Below are 16,610 nucleotides of genomic sequence, written 5' to 3'. Positions count from 1 at the left end.
TATTATTTTCTTAATCTTTTACCATATAAATTGGAGAATGGCGTGGAGAACTGTTCGACCGACACAAGTAATCAAGTCTAGCGAAGAAAAGACTGGTCTGGAGAGCTGTCAGGATGTGCATTGGGTCAGTGACAGATGAATTGGTTATGGGGAGGCCATGGTAGTGAGACATTTGCGGATCGAGGGGTTGGGTGGGATCCCTTCTCGAAGGACTTTGCTTCCAGAAGGTTCTACGCGGGCTGGACGTGGGAAGAAGGGTGTCCCGTGGCTACTTGACAAATGGCCGCTTCGCCAATTGGAAAATTGTCGTCCCGAGCTTTCCTCGATGTGCGTCGGGAATGAAACGTGACGTGCTGTGGCGGCCCACCCTGCTCTCTCTCTTTAGGGTCGCTGTCTCCTACAAGACGCTGAGCACCGATTTCCCCGGGCGTGCGTCTTTCATCCCAGAGGTCATTTTTGCCCGGGCGTCGAGATGGACTAACAGCAGTTCCCGTTCACGCGCCTGCAATTTGAGGTGGGCCTCGATGAGTCCATTGTCGCAAATGGTTCCGAGAACTGTGGCGCAGTTACCTTTTCCTTCCTTTTCGGCCTCATTCACTGCAGCTGAGCATGGTGTTACTAGCCGAAACTTTGAACTTTGCTCAACTATAACCAAAAACTTCATGTAAAACCAAGTGAAATATTTCCAGTATGGATATTAAAAATAACAGTTTGTACGGTTCTCTTTACGACTATTACCAATCACGATCACGTCTTCAAAACTTAGTTACATCGCCATCAACTATCCTAAAACACCCCTCGGATCGTGATGGAGGAATATTGTAGGCTACCGTAACCTGTGATTTAATCTCTCGTATTGCTCGTTTTTTAAAGCTTTTTTTACGATAAGAATCCAGCGTTTCAATAAAAATTTGCCAGGAGTCAAATAAAATTTCTAGGAAATATATCATGCAGGGCCCTTGAAGTAAAGATTACTCGGGTTTCACGCCGGATGAGTTGTTCAACGAAACATTGTAAGGAGACATGGAGGACCTGACCCGGTGTGAAACCCGAGAAATCTTTACCTACTTCATTTGTTCGCCGGGAAAAAAAAACAAAAAATACATCATGGAGGGCCCTATTCATTGTTTGATAGAAAGCCATTCAAGAGAATTGTGATATTTTGAAATTTTCATAGCAATTACTGAAAAACATATTTTCAAAAATGCGTAAAAAAATCATGAAGACCGAAGCGGAGTAGCTACTATAGTCATACCGAAGGGACTATCAAACGAGGTGGGACTACTGCATATATGATTTAATTTCTAGACTTCTTATGGATCGAGATTTTTTCAATATTGAAAATCCAGGGGATCTATCCTCCTCTTTAATTTAGACTTCTATACATCGTTGAGATGATTGTTTTTGTAATAAAGTAATTTTTCGTTTTATTACGGCAAAGTTGATGATTATGAATACTGAATCCTATTTTGGTCTTATGACATTTTATTTACTGAGTTTCTCGGTGAATTTACCTTAAAAAAGCCATCGTAATTTATGATAAAATAAATTTTTTCGGGTCTGACAGCGTAGTACAGGTTATCTCCCGGCGTTTCGCGATTATCAAACCATGACTAGCGAAACCCTCAATGAAGAATTAAGAAGCCCTAAAGGTGAGGATCACCATCGGAGAACTTCGACCAACTTCACTGCAAGAACTCAAAAGTCCAAAGCAATTTAGCTTTTATTATACACGCTGCCGGGAGAATCACATCATTCCTGCATTCCTGAACACCCAACCCATCGACTTGAATGGTACATATTTCAACCCACACCGGAAAGAGTGCAATAACTTTTGAAGAAGCTACCAGCAAGGGTCGCCAAACGTCGGGAGATAACCTGTACTAATGGTTAGACCGGAAAACGTTTCAACTATAAACTTCGAAAACCTCAAGAAGAATTATCGCCATTTACTTCGATAGCACCGTGGTTGGATATGGATGGAGGGGGTACTTAGTGGGGAGGGCATGTTGAAGACAGTGTAATAGGGTAGAATGTTGGGTAAACGAGGGAGAGGAAGGAAGAGAATAGGATTTTTTTTAGATAGAATGAAAGGGAGTAGGCCTTATTTTGAATTGAAGAGAGAAGTACATGAAGGGAGGGGATGCTGTCAGAATACTTCTTAAGTAATCCTTGGAAGCCTACCTTGAGTGGTAGAATCTTCTATATATGCAAAAGAGGATGTCTGTTTGTCTTTCCGCTATGCGTTTCCATATGGCAGGACGGATCGCAACCTAAGTCAGTACATAGATGAATTTAATGCTTCCAAACCCCGTAGTGCCACTTTCGGTCTCGTCCGAAGGGTACTTAGCGTCATTTTCTAATTACTGTTTGCTACGTCACGTCATACAACTTCTACGGTTGGGCATCCTACCGAGTAGGCTCACCTCTTGATACGCTCAAAGTGAAAATACGAAAATTCTGCAATGCGACCATGGATTCCACGCTCAAAGTTTCCCATGACTCTTTGTGCTATCCTTCCCGAGTAACGCCGGTTAGCCTGCTAGCACTTTAATAGTATTTAAGAACCTTCCATTGATAGACTTCGGATCTATTAATGCTGAGAAATGCTCTCACATTGTATTTTCCAGACGAACCTAGGCCGGAATGGGACCTCGTATTTTTTATGAAAACAGAAGAATACCGAGAGAAGACTCCACGCGATATTTAGGTGTAGAAATGGATCGCAAACTGACATGGTCGAAACATATTCATCAAACTGTGCAAAAATCCACCGGGATGCATGCTCTTCCCATTGTTGAAAGCAAACTCACCGCTTCCTTTAAAAACAAAACTTCTGCTGTACAACGCTACGAATAAATCTATTTTAAGCTACATATAGCCTGTCTGGCTTTCCGCTGCCGCTTCTCACCTCAAGAAAATTCAAACAGTATACTGTCTCTCTATAGGGAACAAAATAATTCGAAAAATCATCGGCGCACCATGGTACGTCAAAAACCAAAATATCAGAAAGAATCTCAAAACCACCCCTATTTAATCTAAACTCAAAGCATTGCTAGAATATTTCTCCAAATCTTTTAAAGCTACTGAGAACTTGCTATTAGTAAATTTATGGGACTACCTTCCTACTACTTACCTACCCTTTGAAACCAAAACACCGCCTCCCAAAATGTGCTCTGCACCCCTCCCATAATCCCATCCCTTAATACCTCTTACAATAATGCCACGACTTTGATTTAACCACCGAGATTTTCATGTTTCTGAAATCATTTTCCTATACGCAACCCTCAGGATACAGCTTTCAGCTGGGAACTGAGAACTCAAAAGGCAAGGGAGACTTTGCGTGATCGACTTCGGAGGGGGTAAGTGAAGTTGGCGGGGAGTGGGGGTAGATCGGGAGGGTTTAATAATTTCGCTTGGGCGTGCAGCAGTCGCGTGGGGGCGGTAGGAGAGTGGGAGGAGACGGATGGGGCGATGGAAATTACTCGAGTGAGGATTTACGGTAGCCTAATTGATGGGAGTTCAGTGGTTGCCTTCTCAGAAGAGCGGTGTGGGATGGGAGATTGTTGCTCGACCATTCTTTCGTGAAAACGGCATTTTGCTAAGCGGCCGGGGCGTTCGGGCTCTAAGGATATTGGTTCATAATTATACGTTGTGGATAAAAATTTCCGTCGGTGGTGGTGGTGATGGAATGCCTTGGAAAATGAAACGGGGTGCGTTCAGACGTAATTGCAGTAATATAAAGAAATTAGAGCGGTGCTCTCGACGCAGATGCGATGTGGATAAAGTTATGTGTGAATTGACGTATCGCGGTGGATGGAAAAAAATAATACAGTGGCTCGTTTTGGTAGTGAAGGTAAAATAATAGGTTGGGTCATTTGTCGGCGGCAGTTTATCTAGCTCTGTCATAGCAATCTGTTTTGTCAATTGAGGGAGCTTGAAGTTTGGGATGCATCAGCTTTCTAATGGGCCAATGGCGAAGGAAAAAATCTCTTCTGGGCTTTCAATCGAGTTTATAACCTCTATTAATGAGTAGGGGTCCTCTTAAATTGATTCAAGTGTTTTATATCTAGATGTAGTAAGCTGTTTACCATATGGATTGCATCGTATGGCATCAATTTAAGCCAAGTACAAGATCATTGGGGCTCTACTTGTAATTAATTCCGATATTATGTATTTTCCTTCGATTAATTCCTAAAAGATGTTTAGCAAAAGAAAGATTCGTTATTTGATTTTCGTGACAGCCTTAAAATTTGACTGGACGAATCTACCTAGTCAATATTTTCTTAAGTTTCATTGAATTTCGATTAATAATTGGATATGGAGGATGTCCTCGGCTTATTTACAAATTAAATGCTTCTTTAATTATATCCTATATTACTAACTAAAAAATAACGTGATAAAATGTGAAAAGTAACCTATAAAGACCGCTATATGAGGAAAATAAATTAGAATTTGAATGCATTCGTTATTTTATATTGCGTGGACAATTGTGATATACATTATAGTTCTATTTTACCAGATACCTTTCATGCATTTTTGCGCTTAGTGCACTGCTTTCGTTATGGAGGTTTGTCACTCTACGCGAGGTCATTTCACTGCGCCTCAGTATGAACATCGTGATGTTCAATAAAATTCTTTTAACCTTCTCAAGAGCAAAGGTGTCGGATACTCCGAAGCGTCTTAAACACAGCGGTAGCGTGGCCGAGCGGTCTAAGGCGCTGGTTTAAGGCACCAGTCTCTTCGGAGGCGTGGGTTCGAATCCCACCGCTGCCAATTTTTTCCGCCCCGCCACACGTTTATTGAGGCAGCGTGCGGGGTAGTATGTAAATGTATGTGATTGTATTTTCATAACTTTATATGAATCTATTACTTTTAATATTAAGAATACGGCATTTGTAGCTTCCCCTGTTCTAAATTTGAAAGCGTGGCATTCTCATTCTCGATGATTAATATATAAGCGTAAGTAAAGGATTATCATGCATGCTAAATCCTATGATGATCTTGTATCCTACATTTTTATTTTGTTTGTTTGCGTTCATTATTGATTCGAAACAAAGAACACTAAAGAAAGCTTTACACTAGTTGATTAAGAGTTCATACTAAATCTTATAAGCTTATTCGGTTAGGTATAGCCATACATACGCTCAAGGGGTCGTTAAGTTCTGACTAAGTTTTCAATAGCAATGTATTCACATTCAGGACGTACAGTGGCGTTGGGCCTTCATTAAACATCGTATAACTTTCTGCGAGTTATTTTTATGACTCCAGAAAAACGTATTACATATGGGATTGATTAATTTATGTTTTTCGCGAATAAGAAAATTATCTTGCCTGTTTCTCTGTGAACTTTTCCTGGATGTTTGATCACCCAGCCAAAATACTGAAATCTTTGCTGAAAATACTAAGCCCACTGAACTAGCAGTTAAGGCATCGGATAGACTCAATTCAGGGGAATTAATTTGTATGTTCCAACTGAATTAGCTTGATGGTGTATTTATTTCCCGAGGGTTTGGGTTCAAATCCCGGCATAAGGCTCTGATTTTTCCGAGGAAATCAATACCTTATTGATTGATAGGTGAAGGTCTCTTAAAAGACATCTGTCAATACGTCGGATGGAGATATTTTTGCATATACTTAGCTGCTTAATATTTTATTAAGCGAGTACGAGTAACGTTAATAAGGCTTAGCCCTTTGATATCCGCAACATTAGAATAGCGGAAATCAATGTGTAGTTTTTCACCGATCTGATTGCCTTTATTGTCGGTTTGTATTTTATTTTACTCAGAAAATGTAATTTTTTTATTTCTGAATAATAATATCTCAGTAATATTTTTTGAAATGTGAAATAAATATTGCAGCAGTAAATCATACTCATCATTATTAACATTTGATTAAGAACGTAAAAAATAACAATGCGTGAATTACACTCGTAAAACTCTGTTTAGGGAAAAAGTGGATGTTTGTGCTCAAATGGATATGCATACAATGAATATGTACAATACGTATTAAGGGTAGGTGAATTTTAAGGTCAAAGGTTATTTTTTTCTATGATTATTTGGCGAATTATTTTTACTTAGCATGTAGCACATAGTGTATTTCTCACTGAAGGCTGTGTGGGTGATGATATCCAACGCAAATAATACACAAATTTGCCAAATTGACTGCTAGTCGAGTACTCATCAATCAGTTTAAATGCCAGTCATTGAAAGTAAAATAAATACTCTTACTAAGGGTATGTGCGATCTCTTATTACAAACGGACTGGAAGGAAATAACAACGCTACCAAGGAAGACTTTCCATTGAATTATGTTATACTTGCGTTTAAATAAATCTGAAATGTTGAAGGTATCTTTTTAAAAAGTAATCGATCTTATAAAGCGCAATTCGATTTCAGCATCTGAAAACGTTAACCCTTACGAAGGGGCTGGTGAATTTCCTTCCTAGTATAGTATATTTCGTGGATAAACTTTACTTTACACGTTATAACCACGATGAAACGTTTAAATATTTTGTAACGTGAAATTCATTCTTAATACGGAATTGCATGTAATACTTGTGGTTTTTTTAGTAAGTACTTCTGTTTCGGTATTTATTTAACCTTATTCAAATTCGGCTGCGTATAATTCATCCATCATAGTACAAGCTTAGCATTATTCCCATGTCACCTGATGCTGATGCAGGCCATTACAAGGACATGTGGCCGGGAGTAATCGCATTGTTCGCTTTGACAGTCGCTCATATTTTCCTCAGAGCCGAGTTTCACTCTGGAGGGGATGAAGATAGAGACTCCTCCGGTCTTATCACGAAGTCGATTATCATTTTGTGCACGGTGGTGTACGTGTGAAAGATTTGCATTTTCGCACCTTTCGAAATACTTTTGAATACAAGCATACAATTCCATACACCATCAATTTAATTTTTTATGCCCTGATAAAGTGAACTTCTTTGCATATTTATTTGAAAATATCCAATCACGGATCTTAACCTGCAACATCCTCATATCGAAGTAAGATTTTTGACAACTTTCAGCACGCCGCGTCGTACATTACAGAGTTTTTTTAAAAAGAAAAATGGTAAAACATAGTATTGCATTCAAGCTTATGCTTCCTTGATTTTTCGCACTGTGATTTCTGTGACAAAAATTATAAATTAGACGTGAAATATTAAGTTCTTTGTTCGAAATTTCATGGAGCTTGCCGGTTATCTGTGATAAGATAATATCTGATGGTGGAAATGATATTTCACCATTATTATCAAACATTCTCCGACTCCTTTGTAGTAAAAACCTAATTTTTAACTTAAAGGTGCTCCGTCAATAACACCCTGAGTGTTTGACGGTAATCGCGTTGGGAAGTCAGAGAATCCGAGTGTTTCCCACGTGTTCTTATGCTCAAGTTCTTTACTATTTGATAAGCCAGCGACTAGTTTTATAAATTTTCTCGTTTCTAGATATTTAACCAGAGTTGCTTAATCTCTTAAAACTTATTGAATTAGATTTCCTGCGTTCCGGGGTTCTGCTGTCAAATATACGTGGTACATTTACATCGTGACTTAGTTTACTCTGGATTTAAGACATTTTTCAGTCAGTCAAAGCTGATAGATACCGGATACCAGTTCACCCCCCGATGTTCATTCGATATGCTGGATATAAATTCGATAATCCGAGGTATTGAAGTACCAGAGGGCCGATTTCGTTGTAGGTAAAGGTTCTTTCGTCGGCCAATGTTTCGTAGCCTTGTGGTATTGTTCAACCCTTATGTGTTAGGCCTGATGAATATTTGTTGAAAAGAGGCATTGAAAATTTCCATGGGTAGTAAATTTTACGACGTATTACGTTATTCCAATGACGTAATGTGGTGAACTTTCTCCACCCCTCAAAACCGAACCCTACACCCAAACCAAAAAACCTCTAATGCAACATATAAATCACTATCCCACTCAGCCCTGACTTCGAATTTGGTTCCAACTTTGTCAGAATTAAAATCGAATTGTGACTTTCCACCAATGGCTCTACGCGCCGAAGCCTTGGCAGGTGAAGTAATCACATTTGCTTAGAAAGATTATATTGGTTTTTGATTCTGGCATACACTCTATTTCTAAGTTAAACTTTTATTAAATGGAACTGGGACTCGGCAATGGTCTTGATGATGCAGTGCTTCGTATGAAAAACAACGGGAAGCGTCGTCCCTAGTTTCTATACCTATATCTGCGAAACTGATTCCATTATTCAACGATATAACCACGAACCAGTCACCAGTCTACCTTTACGGATTCACTGCAATTGCGCGCTAAATGTGAAAATGTCACTAAGAGAAAAATCATTTGCCTTGACCAGGATTCGAACCCGCACCCCCTGTTTCGTGCCTGATGTGTTGCCACTTCAAATACGCATACGAGGAAGATGTCTCGATAGCTCAAGCAGTAGATTACCTGGCGTGAATTCGGCAGATCTGAATTCGAAGAAAGTCAGAGGAAACTAATTTTCGTTCTATAGAATTTTTGCAATTCTATTTTTCAAAACTTTTCTCGACAAATTTCGGCGTAGTTTTCACAAGCTTAATTACCACTACTCTCGGTAGTGATGGGGTGTGAAAGCGACAGAAAATGTTCCGCGCCGTTTGGGATTCGAATCAAGTCAAAAGAAAATGATTTTCGTTCTATGTAAATCTCGCATTTCTATTTTTCGACAATTTTCTTGACAAATTTCAGGGTAGTATCCGCAAACTTTATTTCCACGTCTCTCGGTTCTGACGGAGTGTGATAGCGTCAGAAAAATTTCCGCGCCGTTTCGCGTGAGCGAAAAGTGGAGACGGCAAAATCGCTTCAAAAAGGAAGACGAGCAAAATGGACTGGGCCACTCGCCAAAATAACTCGTGTACCAACTCACCCCTGGGAACAGTCAAGAACGTCGTTCGATCCATCGCGCCGCCGTCTTAAGGATCCTTCGCCTCTCTCGTGGCTGGAGAAGGAGCCGGGTTCCCTAGCGACCGCAAGATCTGTGTGGCGAGTCCGTAGCCCGATTGCCGCTCACTGCCTCGGGCCGATGACAATGCAGTGATAAGGGCGGGAAGGTGAGAAGGGGGAGGTTTTTGAATGGGCCGAAGAGCGCCTGAAGGGGGAGGGCGGAATAGGAGGGGGCCGGAGGGGTGCGAAGGGGTGTCTCCACGTGTCCCTTCGATGGCGCTAGTGATGAATGGCTCGTGATTTTGTGGGCGCGAAATAATCGCTATCATGAACACCCCCCTTGACTGTTACTCCGTCTCATTACAGCGTCTGCCGGAAGTCTGATGGTCGCATTTTCCTTGTGTTTGGAATGATTTTATTAGACCTCTATCCGTTGATTGAATTTGAAGGCGGTCTCGCATAATCACTGTATCGAATCAAATATTGCGCTGTACTGGTGAGTCAAAAACTCACCCCAAACAGCCAATTGACAAATGCAATTAAATAAATGGCGCACGTGTATCGTTGCGATTATGATATATCTATTTATATAATGTTTACCATTGAAACCATATTTGCGTACCGAAGAGTTTAGCGTAGAATAAGGTATTAAATATTTATTTGTGTGACTAATTCCCGTGAAATTTGAATAGAATGCTGCCATTTTGAAAATATCCGCTATTCATCTGTTTTTTCTAGGCGCTATAAATGGTATTTTTAATTGAAGTGGCATCGAAATATGTCAAGAGTCGGCAACAGTCAGACGTTTCATGGAATGACGCCTTGATAATGTTATTAGCGCATGAAATTTATGTCTCAATTACAATAAGTATTTATGTAGGAAGGATGCATTTGGCCTAAATTAATATGTGGAATTGAAGGAGATGTAGCGACCCTCGACTAATAATTTATTGAATGTTATTCATATGCTCTTTGTAACATCATATTGAAGGGTGCTACAGTGATTCATATCTTCTCTTGTTTAATAGGAAATCACAATACTTAAGTAGAATTTGACGAAGTATGTATGAATATCCCTGGTTGCTCTGTCTTATTTGTCTGAAATCGATGTGTTTCATGACACGTACCTGCTCTGTAATCTCTCACGTATATAGTGATGGAAAAAATCGGTTTCGAATAAAATTGAGAATACAGTTTAAACGCCAAAGATCAAGGGAAATCGAGATCGAGCCTTGATCTTCGAGTTCCGACCCAATCTCGATTTTTCAACTTCGATCTTGACCATTTTCTTTGATCTCAGCAGCGTCACTAGCGGCCTATGATAACGTCATCCGTCCCGAGTAAAAGAATTTTATCTTAGGCCGGTAAAATTGGAAAGGCACGCCCTCGATCATAAAGAAAGCATCGAAATCAGTTGATCTTTGTTAAATATTTTAGTGAACCCGAATGCTTCAAAGCGGTGATCCCAGAACTTAAATGTGCGGAAATTTATAAATTTTTACTGCTAACAATTCATACCGGTATTCTAAGTAGATTTTTTTCTGCTACTTAGAAGTGTGTTTATCGAATTAATAGTAAAAATATTTTTGCACAAAAAGTTTTTAAAAAAACCGTCTATTTTTTCCATTGATCGATATTTAGGTTCATATTTCGATTTTTGTGGGAAAGTCGAGCATTTCATTTCTATTAAAAATCAATTGTTCGAAAACTCGATTTCCACCGATATTTTTATATCACTACACATATAGTCAATATTGGCTCTACTTAATTGTTCTAAATGCTATTAAACTGGAGACGGAATTTTTGATACCTCATGGCTAGCTAGGGAAAGATTGATCCTCTATTAAGGGTCCTTTACCTTAAACTCGAAGATTAATGTTAGAAATCCTTCAAAATGGTCAATGCGCGTCCAGTTTCGCAATTATTTGCATTTACTTACTCCTGTTTTCGAATTTAATAGTACGCCCTCCTATCTCGCTCCTTTACCCTAGGATTCGCACGTGTATAGGCTTTCCTCTTACCATAGCCCGTTGCCTTCACATTTGCAGATCGTTTCGTAAGTCTAGGATTTTGTCATTAGCCCACCCATCTCACCTCCACCTGTTCATTCACAATTGTCTCATAGATAAGAGTTTACAAACTTCAACGAGTGCCGGCAATTGAGTCCACGTGTGTACATCTACACGTGTTGAAATTATGGCCAGAAAATGCTCATTGCGCGCGAAGTTCTCACCCAATTTTTGATTAAAATATGAGCACTCAGGTATTATTGCAAGGAATTATTATCATGGGACAAATATCAGAAACCTTGGAACAATTTCATTTTTAATCTGATTATAAGTTTTTATTCGCTTACAACTGTGGATAAAGAATTACAGTGAGTATTTGGTTCAGGCTCAACTTGTTTACACAGATTGTGATGACAAAATTGTAGTGAATAAAGATTCTGTGATACTTTTTTTGATGACAAGGTATAATAATTGATAGACAAGTTTCGAACCAATATTAATGACCTATGGGACGATGGTTAGTATATTTTTATGAGGGTAAGAATTATTCATCATATCATTTCATTTTTTCATTTCCATAATAAAGTGTGTTTTATGAACCATTATTTTATAAAAAAAAGCGATTGCTGAAGACTAAGAGAAACAATTATTTGTTGATAGACACTGCTCATTGTTATCCTCTAAATATTTGACATGTCACATACCACCATGTTTTTCTGGTTTTAATCATATGAATGTTAAATCGCATTCCTCTTTGGTTCGGATGAAAATAAAAATTCTCATAAATTGACGAATTCGTGGATAAATAAAGACATTTTTTCTCGGAATTTAGTTTTTATTTCATATATAGCGAATGCTGTACGTGAGGAAACTTAAGTAAAATTCTTATCCAACGTATCTCGTTATCACATTTGACGGCTCATTCTTGGTCACGTACGCAAATATTTTTTAATGTTTTGTTCGATTTGCGATGTTTTCATGGTGATTTAGGGAGACAAACCCTAATAATATTTCGACTGACTTGGAATTTCACTAAACAAGCACGGTTGAGTGAAAACGCATTATTTAATCAACTGCTGTAATTCTGTCGATATAATTTCAATTTACCTATTCTTAAAATATTTCACGTTGTAATCAATGCCTCTAAATAATTGTTTTAACTTATTACTTTACAGAAAACGGAAGAAATGGTACTCTTAGGTATCAGGTGATTAATTTTTTTCTTGTCACGTTCATTCCTTGATGCTTTGTAATGGAAATCGTCCACAGGCTACAGATTTTTTTAGCTTAAAAGTATCCAACCTAATTTCAAAGGAGACGCCATAGAATGTGTTTTTGAGTTGAAACTGGGCAAAAGAAAGTTTCTTTGGTACGAGTAATATTATTATATATTAGTTATGCATATGGCTGAGTGTGGAGGACTATCTAAGGGCCAAATATTTTGTGCATACCTGTTTAATCTCTTAATTTTGGGTTAACATGTACTAAGAAATGAATATTGACAATAAAAAGACCGTACTGTGTTATATTCCTTCTATATATTACCGTGGTATATATTTTTTCATGGTTCTTGGAAACGGTAGTCAGCTCTTTTCAGTAGGAATTCCACATACATTCGTTCCAAGAGTTGCCTGAATTTGAGCCGAACGCCAGCTTACTTGCGTTATCTTACTATCTCATTCCATTATACTCTGCCCCTCCTACCATTCCTCTATCATCTTCATATTTCATCTTGTGGCATTTTTTTTGGCCTTCCCTCTTAACTTACTTAAATTAGATGTATCTACTAACGTATTAGTGGTTGATTATGTTAGTGTCATTTCAGATACTTGGTACGTAGTCACAAATATTCCGGGGCTATTACTTATGTCGAACAGATATGCGCACAAATTTAAAAGTGAAATAAAGACAGAATTTGCAGAAACTGATTATTTAATTTGAAGACCATCTTTGAAGGCCTAAAAAATTGTACAACACGTCAAATTGATGTTCCATGGGAATTTGTGGCCAATTTAGAGTTGCAGTTTTGATGTGGTGCCAGAATACTTTAGGCTCCTCAGCTCATTTATACGAGTACACTCTCGCTCAAAATCGCCAATATGCGAACTATCGTGTTAGGACGTTGACCGTATTGTAAAATCACACTTTTGTAGCTTTATTCCTCATTAATACAATAGAAGCACTGAGTTGCGACCTTTTTAAAGTCATTATTAAGTCAATGGAGAGGTATGTCTTTTCAGCCGAATATTTTTTATCGTGGCATGGAAAATAAGGAATTGTATTTCCTTCTACAGCTATATTCTAAGATTTTTAAACTAATATCGATTTATGGATTTTACGACTCTCCTAGGGGAGATGTGTAATTTTTCAACATTAATCTAAGATTATCTGCACAATTATTAGCGAAAAGGTGTCTGTCACTTTCTTTCTTTTTTACCTCAAAAAATTTGTCAATACCGTGAAAAATTTGGTTTTCGTGTAAAAAAAGAGTATTTAATTCGATACCAATAAAAAGTAATTAGTCCAAAACTCACTTACGTGGACTTTACGGGTAATAACTCACGTTTAACAGAGCACAATTTTTCCATGCAAATGCAAGTGCCATTGTTCGAGCCTGTATTACAGAGCTGATATTTCAACTCAGTTTCCGATACATTATTAATGGGAAGACCATTTAAAAAAATCGATAGTCCTTCAACTACAACGAGATGATATATATATTTAAAATTAGACGAGAGTGTATAAAAATTGCATGATAAGTAGCACACATATCGCCTTTTGGAGGCATCACCGTTTGGGATGCTTACTTTTGGCACGAAATCGTGTATAAAAGGGAGGACTTTATGCAAAACTATGCTTGTATAAAAGTTTGAAAATGGTTCAAAACAGGTGAAAAGCCTTCGTCCACGATTATTATATTAGGTTCTTGGAAATGAGTATTCGTATTACTTTATTCGCCTTTCAAAGTATCAAGCCCATAGAGTCAACAATGAGACCAAAAACATTAGGAGATTTTTCATAAATATGAATTTTTTTGAAGATGAATGAATTAAAGGAAAAATTTAACGGCCTGTAGTGATAATTTATGAACGTAGGCGGATCAAAGGGGGGGGGGGGGGGCAAGTGGGACAAGTGCCCCCCCAGATCCTTAAAAAATATGCAAGATTTTTAATACGGTCCCATTATCATTGCGTTCGTTTTGTATTGCGAGGTATCCTTGTGCCCCCAGAACAAAATCCTGGATACGGCCTTACTTGTGTCCCCCCAGAAAGAAATTCTGGATCCGCCCCTGTTTATGACATTGGTTTATAATATGAATACACGTAGTTCAAATGCTGCAACATTAATCCCTCTCTCCTTTACATAATTTTAGAAATACAAATGGCTCTGGAATTAGGAAAATAGTACTATGTGTAGACAAAATAGAACACTACGTGATTTATGCTAGTGTTGGGGAAGATTTAGGGATAACTTTGGTCAAATCTTGGACTACGTAGTATTTTCTCTCCTAAAAAAATTTGCATTCGATGTCGTCGGAGATTTTCCCGATTTTGTACCTTAAACCTCTTTTATTTTTTTATAATCGCAAATTTAGTTTTAGGGTTAAAAAAACAAAGTTTGGCGACCACAGTGGCAAAAGTAATAATTGTCTTGTAAGAAAATATTATGAAGGACTTAGGTCCGAGTTTATTAAATAATCGATTATACATTATTGTGAATACTGCAATAAATATTTTGGTTTCATCCACATTTTGTCTTAAAAATGCCGTATTTTCTCCTGCTTTGTTGCCAAATTTAACATTAATCAATTCTTGAAGCGTTGTTTACAATAACTTAACTTGACATAGCTTTGCGTATCAATGGAGTTGAAAACTTTGGAAGAAAGCTGGTTGGATCCCCAATTTTAAAATGGTGTAACTCATTTTAGGACACTTATTAGTTAAGAAAAGCTCAAAGTTTTCTTGAAATTATTATTATTTAAATAATTTCAAACTAGCAAGGAAGATAGTATTGTCAATCAAGGTACGCAAAACTTATCGTGAATCCTCTACAACTGATTTCACGATTGATACACGGCTTGTGCTGTGATTGAAGGAATCTGTCATTCATTGATCTGGTTCTTAATAAGGCATGTTACTCCTTTTTGTGTTTTTTTCAACAGAGCTTTGCATATTCCCATGTGATTAAAGTATAGGTAACAGTAGAGATTCTACTCCTCTTAAATGTTAATGTTGAAAATGGTTCCATTGACACTTTAGACTAAAAAGGCTGTTAATTAGTTCGTTTGAATTTTTATGGCGAGGAAACTTTTCTATCCCAACCAATCAAACCTCCAACTCAAAAATGTACATGTATTTATTCATCCCTTGTCTCGTAATATATCAAAACATAATCGAAATCACAGTCTCATGTATAGAAACGAATATGTGGTTGTTGGGTGACACATTTTATTGTAAACTTTCTCTTACCTGTTGATTCGGGCATGCTGTCTTTATGTTCGGCCCTAGGCCTGTCCTTTTCTATCCTCGGCGCGTGTAAGCTCGTGGGATTGGTTCCTTGGCCGTCATCCTAATCCTAGAATCTCCTGTCTCACTTTAATTCAACGTCTTCCGCACTTTATTGGGGTGTTGAAACTGATCAAAACGTCTATCACGCCCGATTGAGTGGAGCCAACTGTATTCCGAGCGACGGAAAGGCTTCTTCTTGTCATCTATTCTCCCATGCAGCTCTCGTAGGGCTGATAGTGTGAGATTTGGGAGGGGGCGAACTACTGAGACGTTTATATCTCCCGGCACTGCTGAGCCCTCTGTTCAGAAGTTTTGATAATCATCACTGCTTTAGTTCCGACGGCGTTGCCGTCTCTCGGCGAGATGTGCAAGTACTTGCTCTAGGCCTGACGTAGTTCGTTCGTCGCGCGAATTTTTAAATTTTGAGGTGTTAGATCGAAGGCAGGTGTCTACATGCAAGGGGTATCCAGGATCACAACTAGAGGGGGGCAAGCCGTGGTCTTTCGAATTGCGAGACAAAAAAGGTTATGGAAACCAAAATTTCAAGATAATTATAACAGCACTTTATTACGTATGTTCCTAGGTTTTCCCGGCGTATCAGTTGCAGAAAAGTTTCTCGGGGTTTCCACCGGTTGACGTCGTCCATGTCTCCCGACTTTTCGAGCAGCGACTTGCTGATTCGGAATTCTAACCCCCATTTTCCGAATCGGAAGATCCCCTGAGGATGATCAGCAAGTTGCTGCTCGAAACGTCGGGAGACATGGACGACATCAACCGGTGGAAAACCCGAGAAACTTTTCTGCTGCACTTTATTAGTTTTTACAATTATTCGCTAGGTAAATTTTTTTCTATTTTAATTACGTGTTTTAAACATTACTTTTGTTAGATTTAAAGAAAATTTGATCAAAACTTTCGTTTTGAACTGAAATTACTTTTTGCTTGTGGGGGGGCTGCTCCCTCCTGCCCTCGCCGCTGGGTACGCCCATGTCTACATACACATTAGCGTGTTTGCAGAGGTTGCCGTGGGACCCACACACTGCGGGATGCAAAATTAGCCTTCGAAATTCAATCAATGCAGTACAAAACGTAAACTTAAATCCTAAAAGCCCAATATTCAAGTAATGAACTCGAAGATGCAATGGTTAACGCATACATAGTCATCCTCAGTTGCACTTAAAATGCAGAA

The 16,610-nt window shown here is 38.5% G+C and overlaps 1 protein-coding gene and 1 non-coding gene across 3 annotated transcripts in view; one reads left to right on the top strand and one right to left on the bottom strand.

The window, feature by feature from the left end:
• Positions 1-15,654, bottom strand: part of LOC124157289 — a 63,363-nt gene extending 47,709 nt beyond the window's left edge. The window contains exon 1 of one of the 2 annotated variants that reach the window (XM_046531887.1): positions 15,386-15,654. In XM_046531887.1, coding sequence (XP_046387843.1) covers positions 15,386-15,401 — 16 coding nt within the window. In that variant the 5' untranslated portion in view covers positions 15,402-15,654. Of the gene's footprint in view, positions 1-8,890; positions 9,049-15,385 lie in introns of those variants that run through there. The other variant, XM_046531885.1, reaches the window with a different exon arrangement.
• Trnal-aag lies at positions 4,695-4,776 on the top strand. Its single transcript has one exon. It is a non-coding gene; the product is annotated as a tRNA-Leu (tRNA).
• Positions 15,655-16,610: the final 956 nt, after the last annotated feature.

The sequence above is a fragment of the Ischnura elegans genome, chromosome 4, assembly GCF_921293095.1.
Source record: "Ischnura elegans chromosome 4, ioIscEleg1.1, whole genome shotgun sequence".
NCBI classification, from domain to species: Eukaryota; Metazoa; Arthropoda; class Insecta; order Odonata; family Coenagrionidae; genus Ischnura; species Ischnura elegans.
The sequence above is the reverse complement of the archived record's forward strand: the minus strand, read 5'-3'. Positions and strand labels throughout refer to the sequence as shown.